The 14281-nt window shown below is 55.7% G+C and overlaps 1 protein-coding gene across 1 annotated transcript in view; it reads right to left on the bottom strand.

Annotated features, from left to right (window-relative positions):
* COL27A1 (collagen type XXVII alpha 1 chain) overlaps positions 1-14281 on the bottom strand; it is a 140205-nt gene that overhangs the window by 61344 nt on the left and 64580 nt on the right. Inside the window, exons 15-21 of the mRNA XM_042963692.1 lie at positions 10371-10424; positions 9594-9638; positions 6208-6261; positions 4899-4952; positions 4209-4262; positions 968-1021; positions 763-816 (exon numbers count right to left, since the gene is read on the bottom strand). Of these exons, the coding sequence (XP_042819626.1) occupies positions 763-816; positions 968-1021; positions 4209-4262; positions 4899-4952; positions 6208-6261; positions 9594-9638; positions 10371-10424 (369 nt within the window). The remainder of the gene's footprint in view (positions 1-762; positions 817-967; positions 1022-4208; positions 4263-4898; positions 4953-6207; positions 6262-9593; positions 9639-10370; positions 10425-14281) is intronic.

The raw sequence follows: 14281 nt of genomic DNA, 5'->3' as shown, positions 1-14281 counted from the left end.
CAGCTGGATGCCTGCCTGTGGTTGTGGCAAGTCGGGGCCTCCTGTACCCTCACCCAGGGCTGTGTGTCATGGGAGCCTTGGGGTCTGAGCCCAGGTGGGTGGTGGGGGGCCTCGTGTGCAGAGAAAACCTGGGGCCAGCCCATGGGGTGTCCAACAGGCCCACCCACAGAGAACGTCTCACTCCCTTCAGCATGAATGAGGAAATGAGCAAATCTCCTCTCTGTCCTTCACTAGCGCTGCAAGTCATAGAATTCTCTGGGGATGCCCCCCAGGCAGCTCCCAGGAACACGGAGTTAATAGCACAGGGTCTCTGTCATGGGTTTTGGGCTCAAGCAGACGTGGCTTTGAATCCTGACCCTGCCTACCATTGACCATGGGACCCAACACAGTGCCTCCACCCCGAGTGTCAGGCAGGGTCTCACCTGTAAAATGGAGCTGATAATTTCTACTCTCCCACCCCAACACCCCAGTAAGCTGTGCTGCAGGTGGGAGCAGAGGCGGTGGCCTCCAGAGAGAAAACCCCGGGGCAATGGGGATGCCGTGGAGGGAGAGAGTGACCTGCCAGCCAGGCCAGGTCAGAGAATGACCTTGGCAGGGTCACGGGGCAGGACTGGAAAGGATGAGCTGGAGGGCAAGTCTGGGGCAGCCCAGGGTTTTGCCCTGGTTGAGGGACCCTGGTCCCCAGTTGAGGCCTCCAGGACCCAGGATGGAGCAGGCAGGGCTGCAGGGGACGGGCAGGGGGCAGGGGGCAGACAGTCTCACCTCGGGCCCCAGCTGCCCACGGGGTCCCGGCAGGCCTCGAGCTCCAGGCTTACCCTGGTGAGAAGGGAACAAAAAGCTGTCTCAGAGGCGACACCCCCACATCCAGCAGAGGCTGGCGAGACCCCCAACGATTCCAAGCCAGGGAGCCAGCCCTGGAGGCCTGGGGTTTCCGCAGAGACTGGGGCTGCCCTAGGCAGGGACTCACCTTCATGCCTTCTGGGCCGTTGTCCCCAGGGGGGCCGATGTCTCCGGGGAACCCCTGAGGGCAAACAGAGAGCAGGGGTCACCCATAGGTGAAGGGAAGTGCTAAGAGTATAGGTCTTGGAGGGAGACTGACCCGGGTCTCCATCCCTCCCTGCGTGGGATGTGACCCTGGGCAGCTCAGTTAACCACCTTGACCCTGCGGTCCTCTATTCTCAAACAGGGATCTCGGGAACAGCCCATACATCTCAGATAGTTGCTGAGAAAATTAAATAAGACAATGCAAGAGAATACTTAGCACTGGAAGAATCTCCCAGAACCCACAAGGTTGTCTGAGCCAGAATTTCCCAAGTCCTGGGCCCACGGCAGCCAGAGTGCCTTAGCTAGCCACCCTCAGCTCTGACAAACGTCATCCTTCGCGGTGATCCTGCAGACACAATTATGTTCTGGGTTTGCGGTTGACTTTGAAGGGACTGGGAAATGCTGATCTAAATAAGCTCATCTCCTCCTATCCAAAGCTGAAATCCCCCTCCGTCCTGGCCAGCTGTGTTGGGCTCTGCTCCCTGTCACCAATGAGGGCTCACTGCTCCCAGACCAAGCCGGTTCCCAATGAATGGATCACCGTGCAATGGAGGCTTCTTCCTGATATGGAGCAGAACCCCCTCCTTTTCCCCTTGACAACGTCATACTGCCCCTTAGGACCCCACAAAGCACAAGGGAGTTCTTCTCCCCACAGTGGTCTTTGCACACTTCAGAGACCAGTTATTCCCTCCCCACAGGCCTACCCTTTGCTACTCCCTCGACGGTTTCTAGTCAGGGGCCCTGGGCCCTTCAGTCTTGCCACCTCCAAGTGGTCAGTTTCCATTGTTGGCAATCACTAGGATGCCGATGCTTCTCTGGGTATGAATAGACCAGCAGAGGCCAGCATGGGAAATCCCCTTCCTTGTTTTCAGTGTAATACCTCTGCTAATTCATCCTAGCACCGCATTCACTTTTAGGGCAGCCCCAACTACCCCCTAAGTTTCCTGACAACTAGAAACCAAAAGCTTCTTGTATAAATCCCTGGGATCAAAATGCCTCCTCCCATGTTGTCTTCATAAGTGTTTTTTTTTTTCTTCTTCTTCTCTGACCTTTTGGTCACAGGAAGTCAAAGCACCACATCTTTTTCTTTAAACTGAGAGCCTCGGGGTGCCTGGGTGGCTCAGTCGGTTGGGTGTCCGACTTCAGCTCAGGTCATGATCTCACGGTTCGTGAGTTCGAGCCCCGTGTCGGGCTCTGTGCTGACAGCTCAGAGCCTGGAGCCTGCTTCAGATTCTGCGTCTCCCTCTCTCTCTCTGACCCTCCCCCGTTCATGCTCTGTCTCTCTCTGTCTCAAAAGTAAATAAACGTTAAAAAAATAAAATAAAATAAAATAATAAACTGAGAGCCTCAAAGACTTGTTTTGCCACCGACTAACTGTGTGATCCCGGGCCGGTTCCTGAGCATCTCTGGGCCTTGGCTTGCTCATCTGTAAAGCGGTGACTACATCACCTTACAGGGCCATTCTGAGGCTTGAAGTGGATAGCACAAAGCACTTACTTCAGTGCCTGGCCACCCACTAAGCACTCAATAAAAATCCGTATCTAAAAGGATTTGGGGTCCCGTGTCCTGCCTGGAGTGGGCCTATCTCTAGGGAGAACCCGGATGTCAGGATGCTGATCAAATTCTGGCACTCACACAGATCAGACACACTGATGAGTGAACAAGCTAATTCAGTGTGGGCTGCAGAGTCAAAGGGCACCGCCCCCCCTCCTGCCCATGGTCTCAGAAGGAGCAGAGACCCAGGAAGGCGCTGACACGCTCATCAGCTTCTGTCTCCAGCTGTGCAGAGCCATCTTCTGGACACCGAGTTAGCCAATCCAAACAGGACCCAAAGATGGGAGAGGCGGACCCCGGATCTGTCCGGGGACCCAGGAGAGAACCAAAGCAGACCTTATTGGCTACAAGTAGCAGTGACCCTGAGGAAGTCACTCCACTACCCAGTGACTCAGTTTCCTTATCTGGGACATGGTGGCAGTAATACCTCCCTCACATGGTTGTGGTGGCAATTCAGCGTGCTCTTATCCCAAAGACACTACGCAGCCTGCTGGCATGAGGAGGTGCCCAAAGAACATGAGGCGACATGCGCCCCACCCCCAGCGGCCAGCCTGCTGGCAAAGCCAGACCGCTAGCACAGTCTTCTTCCTCAGTGGCCAGGGGAAGGAATCGAGGCCACGGAGGACAGGCCAACTCCATTCGTCTAGAGCTGGGACTGTGTCACAGCCAAAGTCAACACAGTGGGAAGTCAGAACTTTCAGGAAACCATCCCTCATCTATCTGGGCGATACCAGGAGTGATCTTTGGAAGGGTCTGGGGAGCTCGGCAGACAGAGTTTTGCCTCTGAGATCTTGTGAACGAGCAAGGTCGGAGGCCAGGGAGTGTGTGTGTGTGTGTGTGTGTGTGTGTGTGTGTGTATACATGGGGAGGAGGCTGGCTGGGGTTGCCCCCTAGACTCCCTGAAGGACCTGGGTGCTGAGGACCCCGGACAGACAGCAGCCCTGGCACAGAGTACCCCGTTCTCCAGAGATGGTCCCAGTTGGAGGGGCCAGTGGAAAAGTTCAGCCATTATATGCCTCAGCCTGTCATACATGACATGTGGGTGCTAGCTGATAGACGGTTAGTGGACTGGTATGGATTTTCACATGTGCCAGAACCTCTCGGGGCTCTACCTACCTAAGGCAAGTTATATTAATTGCTAGATGATCCTTCATGATTTCTCATTCTCCACTCAAACCCCAGAATTTTATCACTGTTTCTTGCTCCCCATTCCTGGAAGTGCTGAGCCTTGAACCTTTTCCAGGGGGAGTGTGGGTGGTTGGAAGGGTTCCAGGGCTCAGGCTCGAGAATGCAGGAGCTCCTGTTAAGGGTGCAGGACCGAGTTCAGAGGGCTTTCCTGATGTTTTTTCTGGAAACTCTAAAGGTGGCCACAGAACTAGGCAGAGTCTCTGAGGCCAGCTTCCGTCCCACTGCCAGTGAGAGCTGCCAGGGGCACAGAGTCAGAAAAGGAAAGATCTCTGATCTCAGAACTTCTATTCTCAGCCCCCATCTCCCGTTTGCTGTGTGTCCTCAGGTTAGTTCCACCCACCCCCTGATTTCCGTATCTCAGTTTCCCAAGGACAACACTCAGTCCCAGTTGTAGCCAGACACAGCAATATGGCATCACATACCTCGGGGCCAGGAGGCCCAGGAAACCCAAGGGATCCCTTGTCTCCAACTTTGCCCTGTGGAAGAGAAGAGATGGCAGGGGATGCAGGGGTAAGTGAGGGCCCACTTGCTACCATCCCTTGTGTTACCCCCCAGGCTGTGGGTAGTTGGAAAAGCTCAGGAGCATATGAATGAAATCTGCCTAGACTGATAGGAGCTAGTGTTGAAGCCCCGCCTCCTACACTTACAGACATGGGACCCTGGGCAAGACACTTCATCTTGCAGAACCTCAGTTTCCCCATCTGTAAGATGGGAGGGATAATAATTCTGTAGCCTTGGGGTGATGGCTGGCACTCTTTAAAGAACTATTGTATGGGAAGGGTCTGATACATAGTAACATTCAACAAATACATGACACCCACTGCTGATATTCATGCTACTATTGTTTTCAAGGCTTGGGAGCCCCAGATTCTGATTCTCCCCAAAACTCGACATTGACTGCGGCCTATGTATGACGCTGGGTGAGTTCCTGCCTCTCTGGGCTTCAGCGTCCTCATCTGTAAAATGGGTGAATCTCATTGCTGTCTTTCTCTGCTTGTCTCCCAGAGCTGCTGCAGGAGGAAACGAGGTCCAGGATGTGACCGCCCCTGGCCATATTTCATGACTGTTTGGAGAGGGTGAGGTTTGGGGGTGTCAGAACAAAAGGTACTTACCAGAGGCCCTGGCTTCCCCCGTGCGCCTGGGAACCCTGGCAACCCCTGGCTCCCCTGGAAAAGGCCAAGAGCAAGCTGGGGTTAGTAAGGAACAGAAACGGCCAGGTGAACAGCTGCTCAGTCATCCTTGCCCAGCTGAGGCCCAGAGAACACCAACCTTTGGGGGAGACGAGCTCCCCCCTCACTTTCCCTGCTTGTAAGCTCCAGCTGGGCACCCCTGGGGGCTGGGCCTCGGGGACACAAAGGAGAAACAGTAGCCCCTATTCCTCACCAAACTGTCCTGGCACCCGGGACCCCAGGGCTCCAAGAAAAAGCACTGTCAGTGCCCTTATGCGTGAGGAACTCTGCAGACGGGGGGCCCAGCAGGGGAAGCGGCGAGGCCTGGACAGCTCGAAATGCGGAGACACCGAGGCTGGGTCAGGACAGGCCGGCCAGGAGGGAGGGAAGAGGAAGAGGGAGAGCTGGCCAACATCTGGGCCTCGTTGACTGGCTGGGCGAGGGCCAGATGTGGCCACATGGTGCCGGACACAGGCAAAGAGGAGCCGGCCTCGGCAGGCTGCCCCAGTTCATCCATCAGTCAGTAAGGCCAGTTACTCACTTACTCAAACATGTCCTAAATGTTCTGTGCAGGACTCTGAGCTCAGCTACACCAGGGCGGTCTGGGGCAGTGTCCTGAGGGAGCCTGCTGTCTGGCAGGGGGGCTGAGCACAAGTCCCCATCTACCAAGTGCTGCACAGGTAACGGATAGGCTGCTCGGGGCATGCAGAGAGGGAAACAGCCACCATCCGAGCAGGCGGAATAAATGGTATCTGAGCGGGGTTCTAAATGATGGGTAGGTTGGGCCATGCAGAGGCTGAGTGGAGGGGTGCCAGGCAAGGCAGCTGTGTGTGCAAAACCGTTGGGGGGGGAGCTGCAGAGGGCACTTCCGTGGAGCACAGGGATGTTAAGAGCAAGGGGCAGGAATGGGTCTGAGAAACTTGCTCGCTAGGGTCCCGGGTGCTGGGGAGTCAGGACATCACTCAGGGAGCAGTAGGGAGCCATGGGTGGTTTGTGAGCAACGAGCAGATCTTTGTGGCAGTGAGGAAGACAGACTGGGAGGGAGGAAGCTGGGGGCCTGGAAATAAGCCAGGAGGCTGTTGTAAAGTCCAGGGAAGAGATGGTGATGGGGGTACTGAGGCTGGAGAAGGTACGATTATGTGAAAGGAAGCCATGTTGCAGGGGGATCCTGGCCCATCAGGGACCCCGAGAAGAAAGCCAGGACCAGAGAAGAGCAGGGCAAGGGGGCAGGGGGAAAATGTGCCGCAATTACCTTGTCTCCTTGGAAGCCGGTATCTCCTGACACACCGGGAACCCCTTGTTCACCCTAAATATACACCAGCAAACAACGTTACGACGGAGACCGTGCGGGGTTCCGGGCGCCTCCCCGCTTCCAGACCCACTGGCAAGGTACGGCTTTGCCGAGGCTGTCCCCGAAGTGGATCTCACCAGCGGCAGCCTTGTCAAAGTAAAGGGCAGAGGCCCCCCGGGAGAGCCAGGGCCTGGGGGGCACCACGTCGACCTGTCTGCACGTCTGCCTGGGGTTGCTCAGGTGGCTGACAACTCCACTAACAAGCTCAGCTGCCTGGCCTTTCCAGGAGAAGCGGCACTTACAGATCAGAGGAATGGTCTCTTGATCCATCAAGTCCTTCCTCAGCTGATGTCACACAGGGGCAAGTGTAGCCTGTATATTGCCCCACCCCCCCTCACTGGGGTTTCTAAGTGTCTGCATCTATCGCTTGATATTTTTCACCACCGGGCTGGGAGCCGTCACTCTCCCTTCTGTGCGAGCCTCGATGCCAGCCATCAGCTTAGGCCCGCATCTGATTAGTTGCTTTTAATTAGCTATAGCACGAGAAACATAGTCTTGCTGAGACTATGTGCCAACAGCGAGTAAATGGGTCTCGAGTTAGTTCTGGCATTTCTTTCCTAAGGTGACATAGGGCACAGGCTCGGTGACAGTGGTCTCTTCTGGTCCCTCCCTACTTGCAGCCACATCCTGGTAAACGAACTGTCGGAGAACCTCATCGGAAGATGTTTCTTCTTACCGCGGGAGTCACATCACGCAGTCCTTATCATTTCCAGCCTTCCATGTGAGGCATTCCCAGCAATACCCTGGCCCCAGGGCTCAGAGAACATTCCCAGCCCCAGGAACAGTTGGGAGAATGGGGAGAAAACCCAGGAAGATGTGGAGAATCCACATCATGCAGCTAAGGCCACAAGCCGGCAGAAAATCTTCCTCAGTAAAACAAAAGCCAAAATTTAAAAAAAAAAAAAAAAAAAAAAAAGAAAGAAGGAAAGAAAGAAAAGAAAGAAAGAAAAGAAAGAAAGAAAGAAAGAAAGAAAGAAAGAAAGAAAAAAAAATCTTTAAAAAAAACACTTACTTTGGTTTTTCTAATTTGGAAAACCCTGTATAATATCCCAGAGGTTTGAAAGCCAAGGAAGTTTTTGTTTTTTGTTTTTTGTTTTATTTTGTTTTGTTGTTTTGTTTTGTTTTAATATCTAAAAGAGGAGCAGAGGGGTTTAAAAAAAAAAAAAAAGTTTAAAAAGACACCTAAGAAATCAGGACAATGGATTCGGAGAAAGCTGGGGCCGGAGCAGGAGTCCTGGTCCCAGAACGTGCCTCCACGCAGGAAGACAGAGCCAAGTGGTTGTAAGTGGGACCGAGGCCAGGCCGGGTCATGGAAAATCTGGGATTCTAGGCAGCATGACCAGGGAGCATGAAGGGATGGCCCTGTCATCCCTGGGGGGGTGGGGGAAAGGGGCTGATCGGAACCTCTCTCTCAGCCACATTAAAATCCCTCCCCAGCTAAAGGGGCAACAAAGAGAGCTCTTTTTTCTTTTTGTCAACCCCAAAGTCGTATTTTTTTTTTTTTTTAAACTATGGGCAGGAAAACAATTTCTTCCACTTCTTTTCTTTCTTTTTTTTTTTTTTTCCAGAGCTTTCACATCCCGAAATGTCCCAGGCACCAGCAGTCAGCAAGCCAGCCGAGTTCCGTGTAACACGTTTATTTCCATGTTCCTGGAGGAACAGTGAGCTGGAGGCCAGGTCTGCAGAAGGGCCTATAAAAAGCTCAGTGCTTACACCCCCGCTCCCCCTGCCTCCTTTCTCCCTTATCCATGACTTCAACATTTCCAGAGTACTGGTGTCTCAAACTCCAGAGTAAGCAGGTAGCCGTGGGGAAGCCCCTGCCTCCAACAGAAAGCCCCTCCATCTCAAGGGGAAGGTCACAGAAGAGGGGGCTTAGCAGCCAGCAGGGCAGAGGTGGAGCTGAGGTCCGGGGGGTCGGGGTGGGGGGACGGGACTACAGCCAGGGGCTTGGGTGGGACCGCAGGGGATGGAAGAGGTGGAGACAGATGGAGAGAGGCCTGGGGTGAGCACTGCACCCCCTGGCTACCTAGGGCTGGGGTGGGTAGGACAGTCTGGGTGTGTCCATTTCCGCCCAGAGCTTTGCATTTTCTAAGTCCCAGGGCTGAGTTTCCTTTACTGCATCTCTTCTAATTCTCTGGGGCTGTTTGCCCAGCACGGACTCGGAGGAGCTGGAGGAGGTGACCTCCAAGGGCCTCATCAGCTCTCCCCTTCTACCCTCAGTTCTGCTTCGTGGTGGAGGTCTCTGGAGGCGCGTGCCTGGGTTCGAATCCTGACGTTACTACGAGCTGCATGTGCTCAGGCAGGCTTCCTAACTCACCGAGGCTCGGAAGCCGGGGGTCCATCCCCACAGAGCAGGCAGACGGCCCAGCACGGACTTCTGCTGCTGCCTCTCAGGTTTACGGGGAGTGGCGTTATCTGAAGACAGGTGTAGAGGGAGCCCGGCCACGGGAGCAGCTGTCGTCTACTCACACTTGTGGAAGCTTGGATAGGGCCCAAAAGCCCTCCCACACCCCCTTTGGGGTGCCTGTTTTGCTGAAAGGCTGAGAGGACAGGGCAGGAGGACGGCCAGGGGGCAGAGTGCACGAGACACTGCCCCAAGTGCTCCTTGTCTCTGTGCCTCAGATGCCGCGTGCCTGGGCCCCGGGGTCCCACCTACCCGCCTCCAACCGTGGTCTGGCACAGGGTGAGTTTGGCAGCAGGACTGAGCGGGGAGGACATGTGGCAGGAGTGGCCTCCCCATGGCAACTGGGAAGAAAGCGGGTCAGGGGCTCAGAGGCCCGTCCCCGCATTTCTGCTGTACTTTGAAACCCCGTGCTCTCTGGGGTCGGGTGCCCGGTTCTAGCTGGGGTGGTTTATGTGGATTCATTTCCTTCTGTGGCTGGGAGAGGCCTCTGGACCTCACACCATACCTGCCCTGGGTCCTGTCATCTCAGCAATAATACTCCCCTTCCACCCCCCACCCCACCGTCTGCCTTCCCTGGCTTTGGCCTCCAAGCCCAGATGCTGGCCTCAGCTTTGCTGTCCTAATTCAGAGACCCGCCTTACCTGACCCTGACCTATGCCTTCACAGCCCCCACGCCCCCTTCCAGGGTCTCCATGCCCCAAACCACCTGCCTGAGCTCCACCTGAGTTACAAGGAAGAAGCTGGGGAGCACAGATTTAGGGGAGCCAGAGGGGAGGCAGGAGTGCAGGGGGGGTGGACCTGGTAAGAAGCCAGCCGCAGCGAGGGGGTGGGGGGAGTTGGCATGCAGATAAAACACAGTGCAACAAGGGAGTATTCAGATCACCTTATCACCTTTCAGTCCAGGCTCCCCCATGTTCCCCATCAGTCCCTGCAAGACAAAGACCAGTCCAGCTGTGAGGGGTGGGGCTCAAAGCCAAGGAAGAGCCCTGCCTTTGACCCGGATGGACATCCCCCCACCGCCTCCCCCCCTTGCTGCCTCTACCCAGTGCTAGATGCCCCACCCAACACTCAGTTTTCTCATCTGTGAAAGGGGACAATGACCCTCAGCGCAAAGGCCAATGGTGTGGATGGAAGGAGCACGAGAAGGGGCATGTGACTCGTGAACCACGGCACTCTGGACAAATCCAGGGGACAAGGCTGCTAAATGCGGGGAGACGGGTTCCTCGAGCATTGTCACATGCATGTAGGCCAAACGGGATCGTCCCCGGAAGCAGGCCCTAGCCACTTTGGCCCATCTCTTTCCTGCACGCCCATCCCACTGAGGGACAGACTAAGTTCACTGGCCTGCCAGTATAATGTCTTTGCCCCTGGTGATGCCCCCATTGGACTTTCAGTGCCCTGAGGTCTAGAACCACATGAGACTCCTGCTCAGCTCAAGGATTGGTGTCCAAGAAATGCGTCAGCCATTAACGACATACACATGCTGACTGGCTCTCAGGTCTGGGAAGCACTGAGCTCCTGACCTGCAGCCTCCACCCCGTCAGGGCCCCCTTCCTCCCCTCCCCCGACACCGTGCCCAGGCACGCTCCCTTCTGGGCTGAAATGGGTCAGGGGTGCCTGGCTGGGACGAGACCCGGATTGACGGATGGCTCTTGTTCACCTTCAGGCCCTTGGGTCCTGGATAGCCAGTCGGACCCAGTGCTCCCATGTCGCCCTGACAAGAGAAAGAGAAGAGGGCATCGTGAGAGGAGGCTCCCAGGGGCTGGCCTGGGACAGATGATTCCCAAGGTCCCTCGGGCTGTGCTTCTGAGGACACAACCCCACTGGCTCAGTCAGACCACCCGGTCTCCTCTCTCCTCTGCCACTGGCTCATCATTGTGTGATTCTGGGTGGTTAGCCTCTCTGTGCCTCAGTTTCCCCATCAAAAACAGGGGTCAGTACTATGTTTCAGGAAGAACTGACTTCCGTGTACAAAGTGCCTGGCACAGTCTGGAGGTGTTTTGGGTTGACACAATTGAAAAGGCTCTACTGGCATCCAGTGGGTAAAGGCCCCACAGCAAAGAATGCTCTGGCCCAAAATGCCCGTAAGTGTTGAGGTGAGAAACCATGGTTTACAGTGAAGGGGTGGCTGGATTTCCTCAGAACAGGCCCACCCTCTTTCCCTCACACGTTGTCACCTGCCCACCCCTGTCATGACTGCCTCCAGCCACGGCCATAACATGCAGCCCACACCCAGAGAAAAGGGAGCCCCTGAAACGGCTCTCCTCTCCCTTTTCCATCTGCTGTGCAAGCTCACACAATGTGCTTGACCTCTCTGGGCCTTGCTTTCCCGCATCCCCACATCAGGCTCCTTGAAGGCCCCTCATGAGTGCTCTCAAGCACCAGAGCAAACAAAAGCTGCCCCAGGCTTCCTGTGGGGACTTCCCGGAGATGTGTCTGTCACATTCTTGCCTGACTCCCGCAGAAGGGCCGGCGGGCTGGGCAGTTGGAACACCCCAAGGACAGAGACAAGGGAACCTGCAGAGTTCACAGAGAATGGTGTGGTCCGCTGAGGCACAGCTGAGCCCCCCCACACCCCCAACCCTTGCACCGGTTTAGATCCTCTGAGGCAGAGGCTGGAGTCTGGCCATGGCCTGCCAGGGGCTGGCTATGTGACCTTGAGCAAAACACTGGCCCTCTCTGGACCTCAGGATCCCCACCTGAGTAGGTCAAACCAAACCTTCTACCTGAGCCTCTGCCAAGAAATTGTGCTTTCAGCTCGGTCAAGTGATACCGTCTCGTGAAGGAAGGGAGGTCTCAGTTTCACGGGTGACGATACTAATACGAACAACCCCAAATGCTAGGCCTCCGCCCAAGGACTCCTCACACCAGCCCTTGAAGATCCACCCTACGACCATCCCCATTTTACAGATGGGGAAACTAAGGTTTCCTCTGCAAGGTTAGGACTGGGTAGAGCTGGGGTTCACACCCGGCAGTCTGTCTCCAGAGCTTCTAGAGAATTCTGAAGTCATCTTGGGAGAGGAGGGAGAGCAGGGAGCTAAAAGGCCAGGATCGCTGGCTCAGGGAAGAGGCTGGGGTCCGAGGAAAAGCCAGGCCTTCAGAGCAGAGCACTTCCCCCAGGCCGTGCTGGCAGCCGCTTCTCTCCCTGTCTTTTCCTGGATGAAGGGAGCAGGGGTGGCCGCCTAGAGTTCCCCATGGTGCACAAATAAACAGAATCGGCTCTGCTCGCGTAGTTGGCTCCAACTGGGGCCCGGGCTGTGGGCAGGGGACCAGCCAGCAGCTCCAGGAACACAGGCCCCTTCTTCTCGCTGCAGGCCTGAAGGTGGCTTGTGTGGGGACTGAATGCAATACGAGCCTGACTGACACCTGCATGGGGCCCTGGGGAGCCACAGCAGCACCACACGCCAGGCCTCTGCAGGCCCCTGCAAAAAGGCCTGTGTGTGATGGGGGGGCAGGGACTTGTACAGGCGCCCAACCCGAAGAAGCAAGGGATCCGTGGAAAAGGGACTCTGGCTGCAGGGCGTACGGGAGAAGGGGGTGCCTTGCTTAGGGCAGGTCGTTCCCATGTTGGCCGGACCCCAATGCTGGGCTCTAAAAACCCTTGGGAGAGGAGCAGAGAAAATTCCAGGCCACTTTCTCCCTAGGCCAGCCCACAGAGCATCGGTTTGCACCAGACACCCCTGTCGTATCCTCATGAGAAAGAACAACAGGCAATGCCCTGAGTTTGGGTCCTCTTCCCACTTTTGCCTGAGCTCCCAGACGGTGCCCTACGCGTTCGCCCTTCATCTCGCTGGCTTCCATCAAAACACAACCATCCACGTCAGCAACCATTCACAGCACTCCTCCTGTGCCCCAGATGCCACACTCGAGACTTCAAGGTCGCGTCAGATGCTGTTGGCGGGAGCCTGTGCCGGGCCCCCGGCTGGGACTCGCTGCCGGGCCCAGGCCGGCAGCTCACGGTGACCCCGTTGGGCCCGTTCCATTTTACAAATGAGAAAGCCGAGGCTTAGAGAGAGGTGGAATCACTCACCCGAAACGAAGCAACGAGCAGGGGACACGGGCAGGACCAGAATCCAGGTCTGTCTATCTGTCTGTCTGTCCCCACGTTCAGTGCTCACGAGCCCTGCACCGACTCTGTTTACTCCAATAAAGGACCCTAGGATGCCTTTCCTCGTTGATGTCATTCAGTGACGAGGAATGAGGACACACTTGATTCAAAAATAGGCAGGGGCGCCTGGGTGGCTCAGTCAGTTAGGCATCTGACTTTGGCTCAGGTCATGATCTCATGGTTCATGGGTTCGGGTCCTGCGTCGGGCTCTGGGCTGACAGCTCAGGGCCCGGAGCCTGCTTCGGATTCTGTGTCTCCCTCTTTCTCTGCCTCTCTCCCGCTTGCATTCTGTCTCTCTCTCTCTCTCAAAAATAAATAAACACTAAAAAAAATTTTTTTCTTTAAAGTAGGCATGAGTACATGCCCGCAGGTGGCCAGGTGGGGGGGTTGCCAGAGCCGCCTGAAAGAAAACGTGGGGTGTTTCCAGCACCCTTGGCCACTGGTTCCCGTACCCAGAATGTTCTGCCCTGTGCTCACGTTGTTAATGTGCATTCATCCTTCGGCTGAAGCACCACTTCCCCAACCCCACGGGCCAGGTCAGGCCCCTGGTGTCAGGTCTCAGAGCCCTTGCCACACTGGTGACCATTCATGTGTGCGCCTCTCTGGCCATCGCCTGCCCCCTGCCTCAGAGGAGGTGCTCACTCAAAGTGGGTTAAGGACTAGGTGAAAAAGAACCCTAATCACGCTCTCACCGACAAACCCTCTAGGGGAAAAGCTTGCCTCCCTGGTCCTGGAACTGCCTTGGAAGGTAACAAGGCCTCTTTTTAGAAACTCTGATAGGGGTCAGTGGCTTGGGGACAGGGATCTGGGGGCTGTGGCCAATCCTGACTCCTGTGTGGTCTTAATAAGCACCATCTCTCACACAGAGCAGCCCCCGGGACCGCCCAGTCCACACGCTTATACTCCTGTTGTCTCCATTCAGCACAGAAGTCACACAGAGCTGAGTGTGTAACGCTCAGCGAGCTAGGACACAGGCCCACGTCCAGCTTTCGGCTGTGTGACCCTGAGCCGGTGTCTCAGCCTCTCTGTGCCTCGGTCCCCTGACGTGGACAATGGTAATCCCACTTCCTGCCTTCAGAGGCTTGCTGTGATCGTTAAATCCTTAGCACAAGGCCTGGCACACAAGGGTTTGGTACGTGTCCACTAGTGAGGCTCCCGATCTCGCTTTATAACAAGGAAACAAAGCTAGATGCTCATTTAGTGACAGGATACGGTGGGCCCGTCCACTCTAGCCCGCATGCTGGGTTTTGGCCAGACTGCATATTCTTTGGGTCTCATTAAATGAGGAGCCAAAATTCCCTGTCTGTCGCTCAGAATAAAAAAGACAGAAATCTTCTTTGTTGGGCAGATTCTGGAATCAGGCACACTTTTCTTGAGGGCCGGCCAAACGGTTTCAGTTACTCAAAGGGGGCTGTTCTGAGGCAGCCTCACCTCAGAGACTGCAGTGGGGCAACCGGCAACCT

The sequence above is a fragment of the Panthera tigris genome, chromosome D4 (assembly GCF_018350195.1).
Source record: "Panthera tigris isolate Pti1 chromosome D4, P.tigris_Pti1_mat1.1, whole genome shotgun sequence".
Taxonomy (NCBI): Eukaryota; Metazoa; Chordata; class Mammalia; order Carnivora; family Felidae; genus Panthera; species Panthera tigris.
This window is presented reverse-complemented; position numbering and strand designations above follow the sequence as displayed.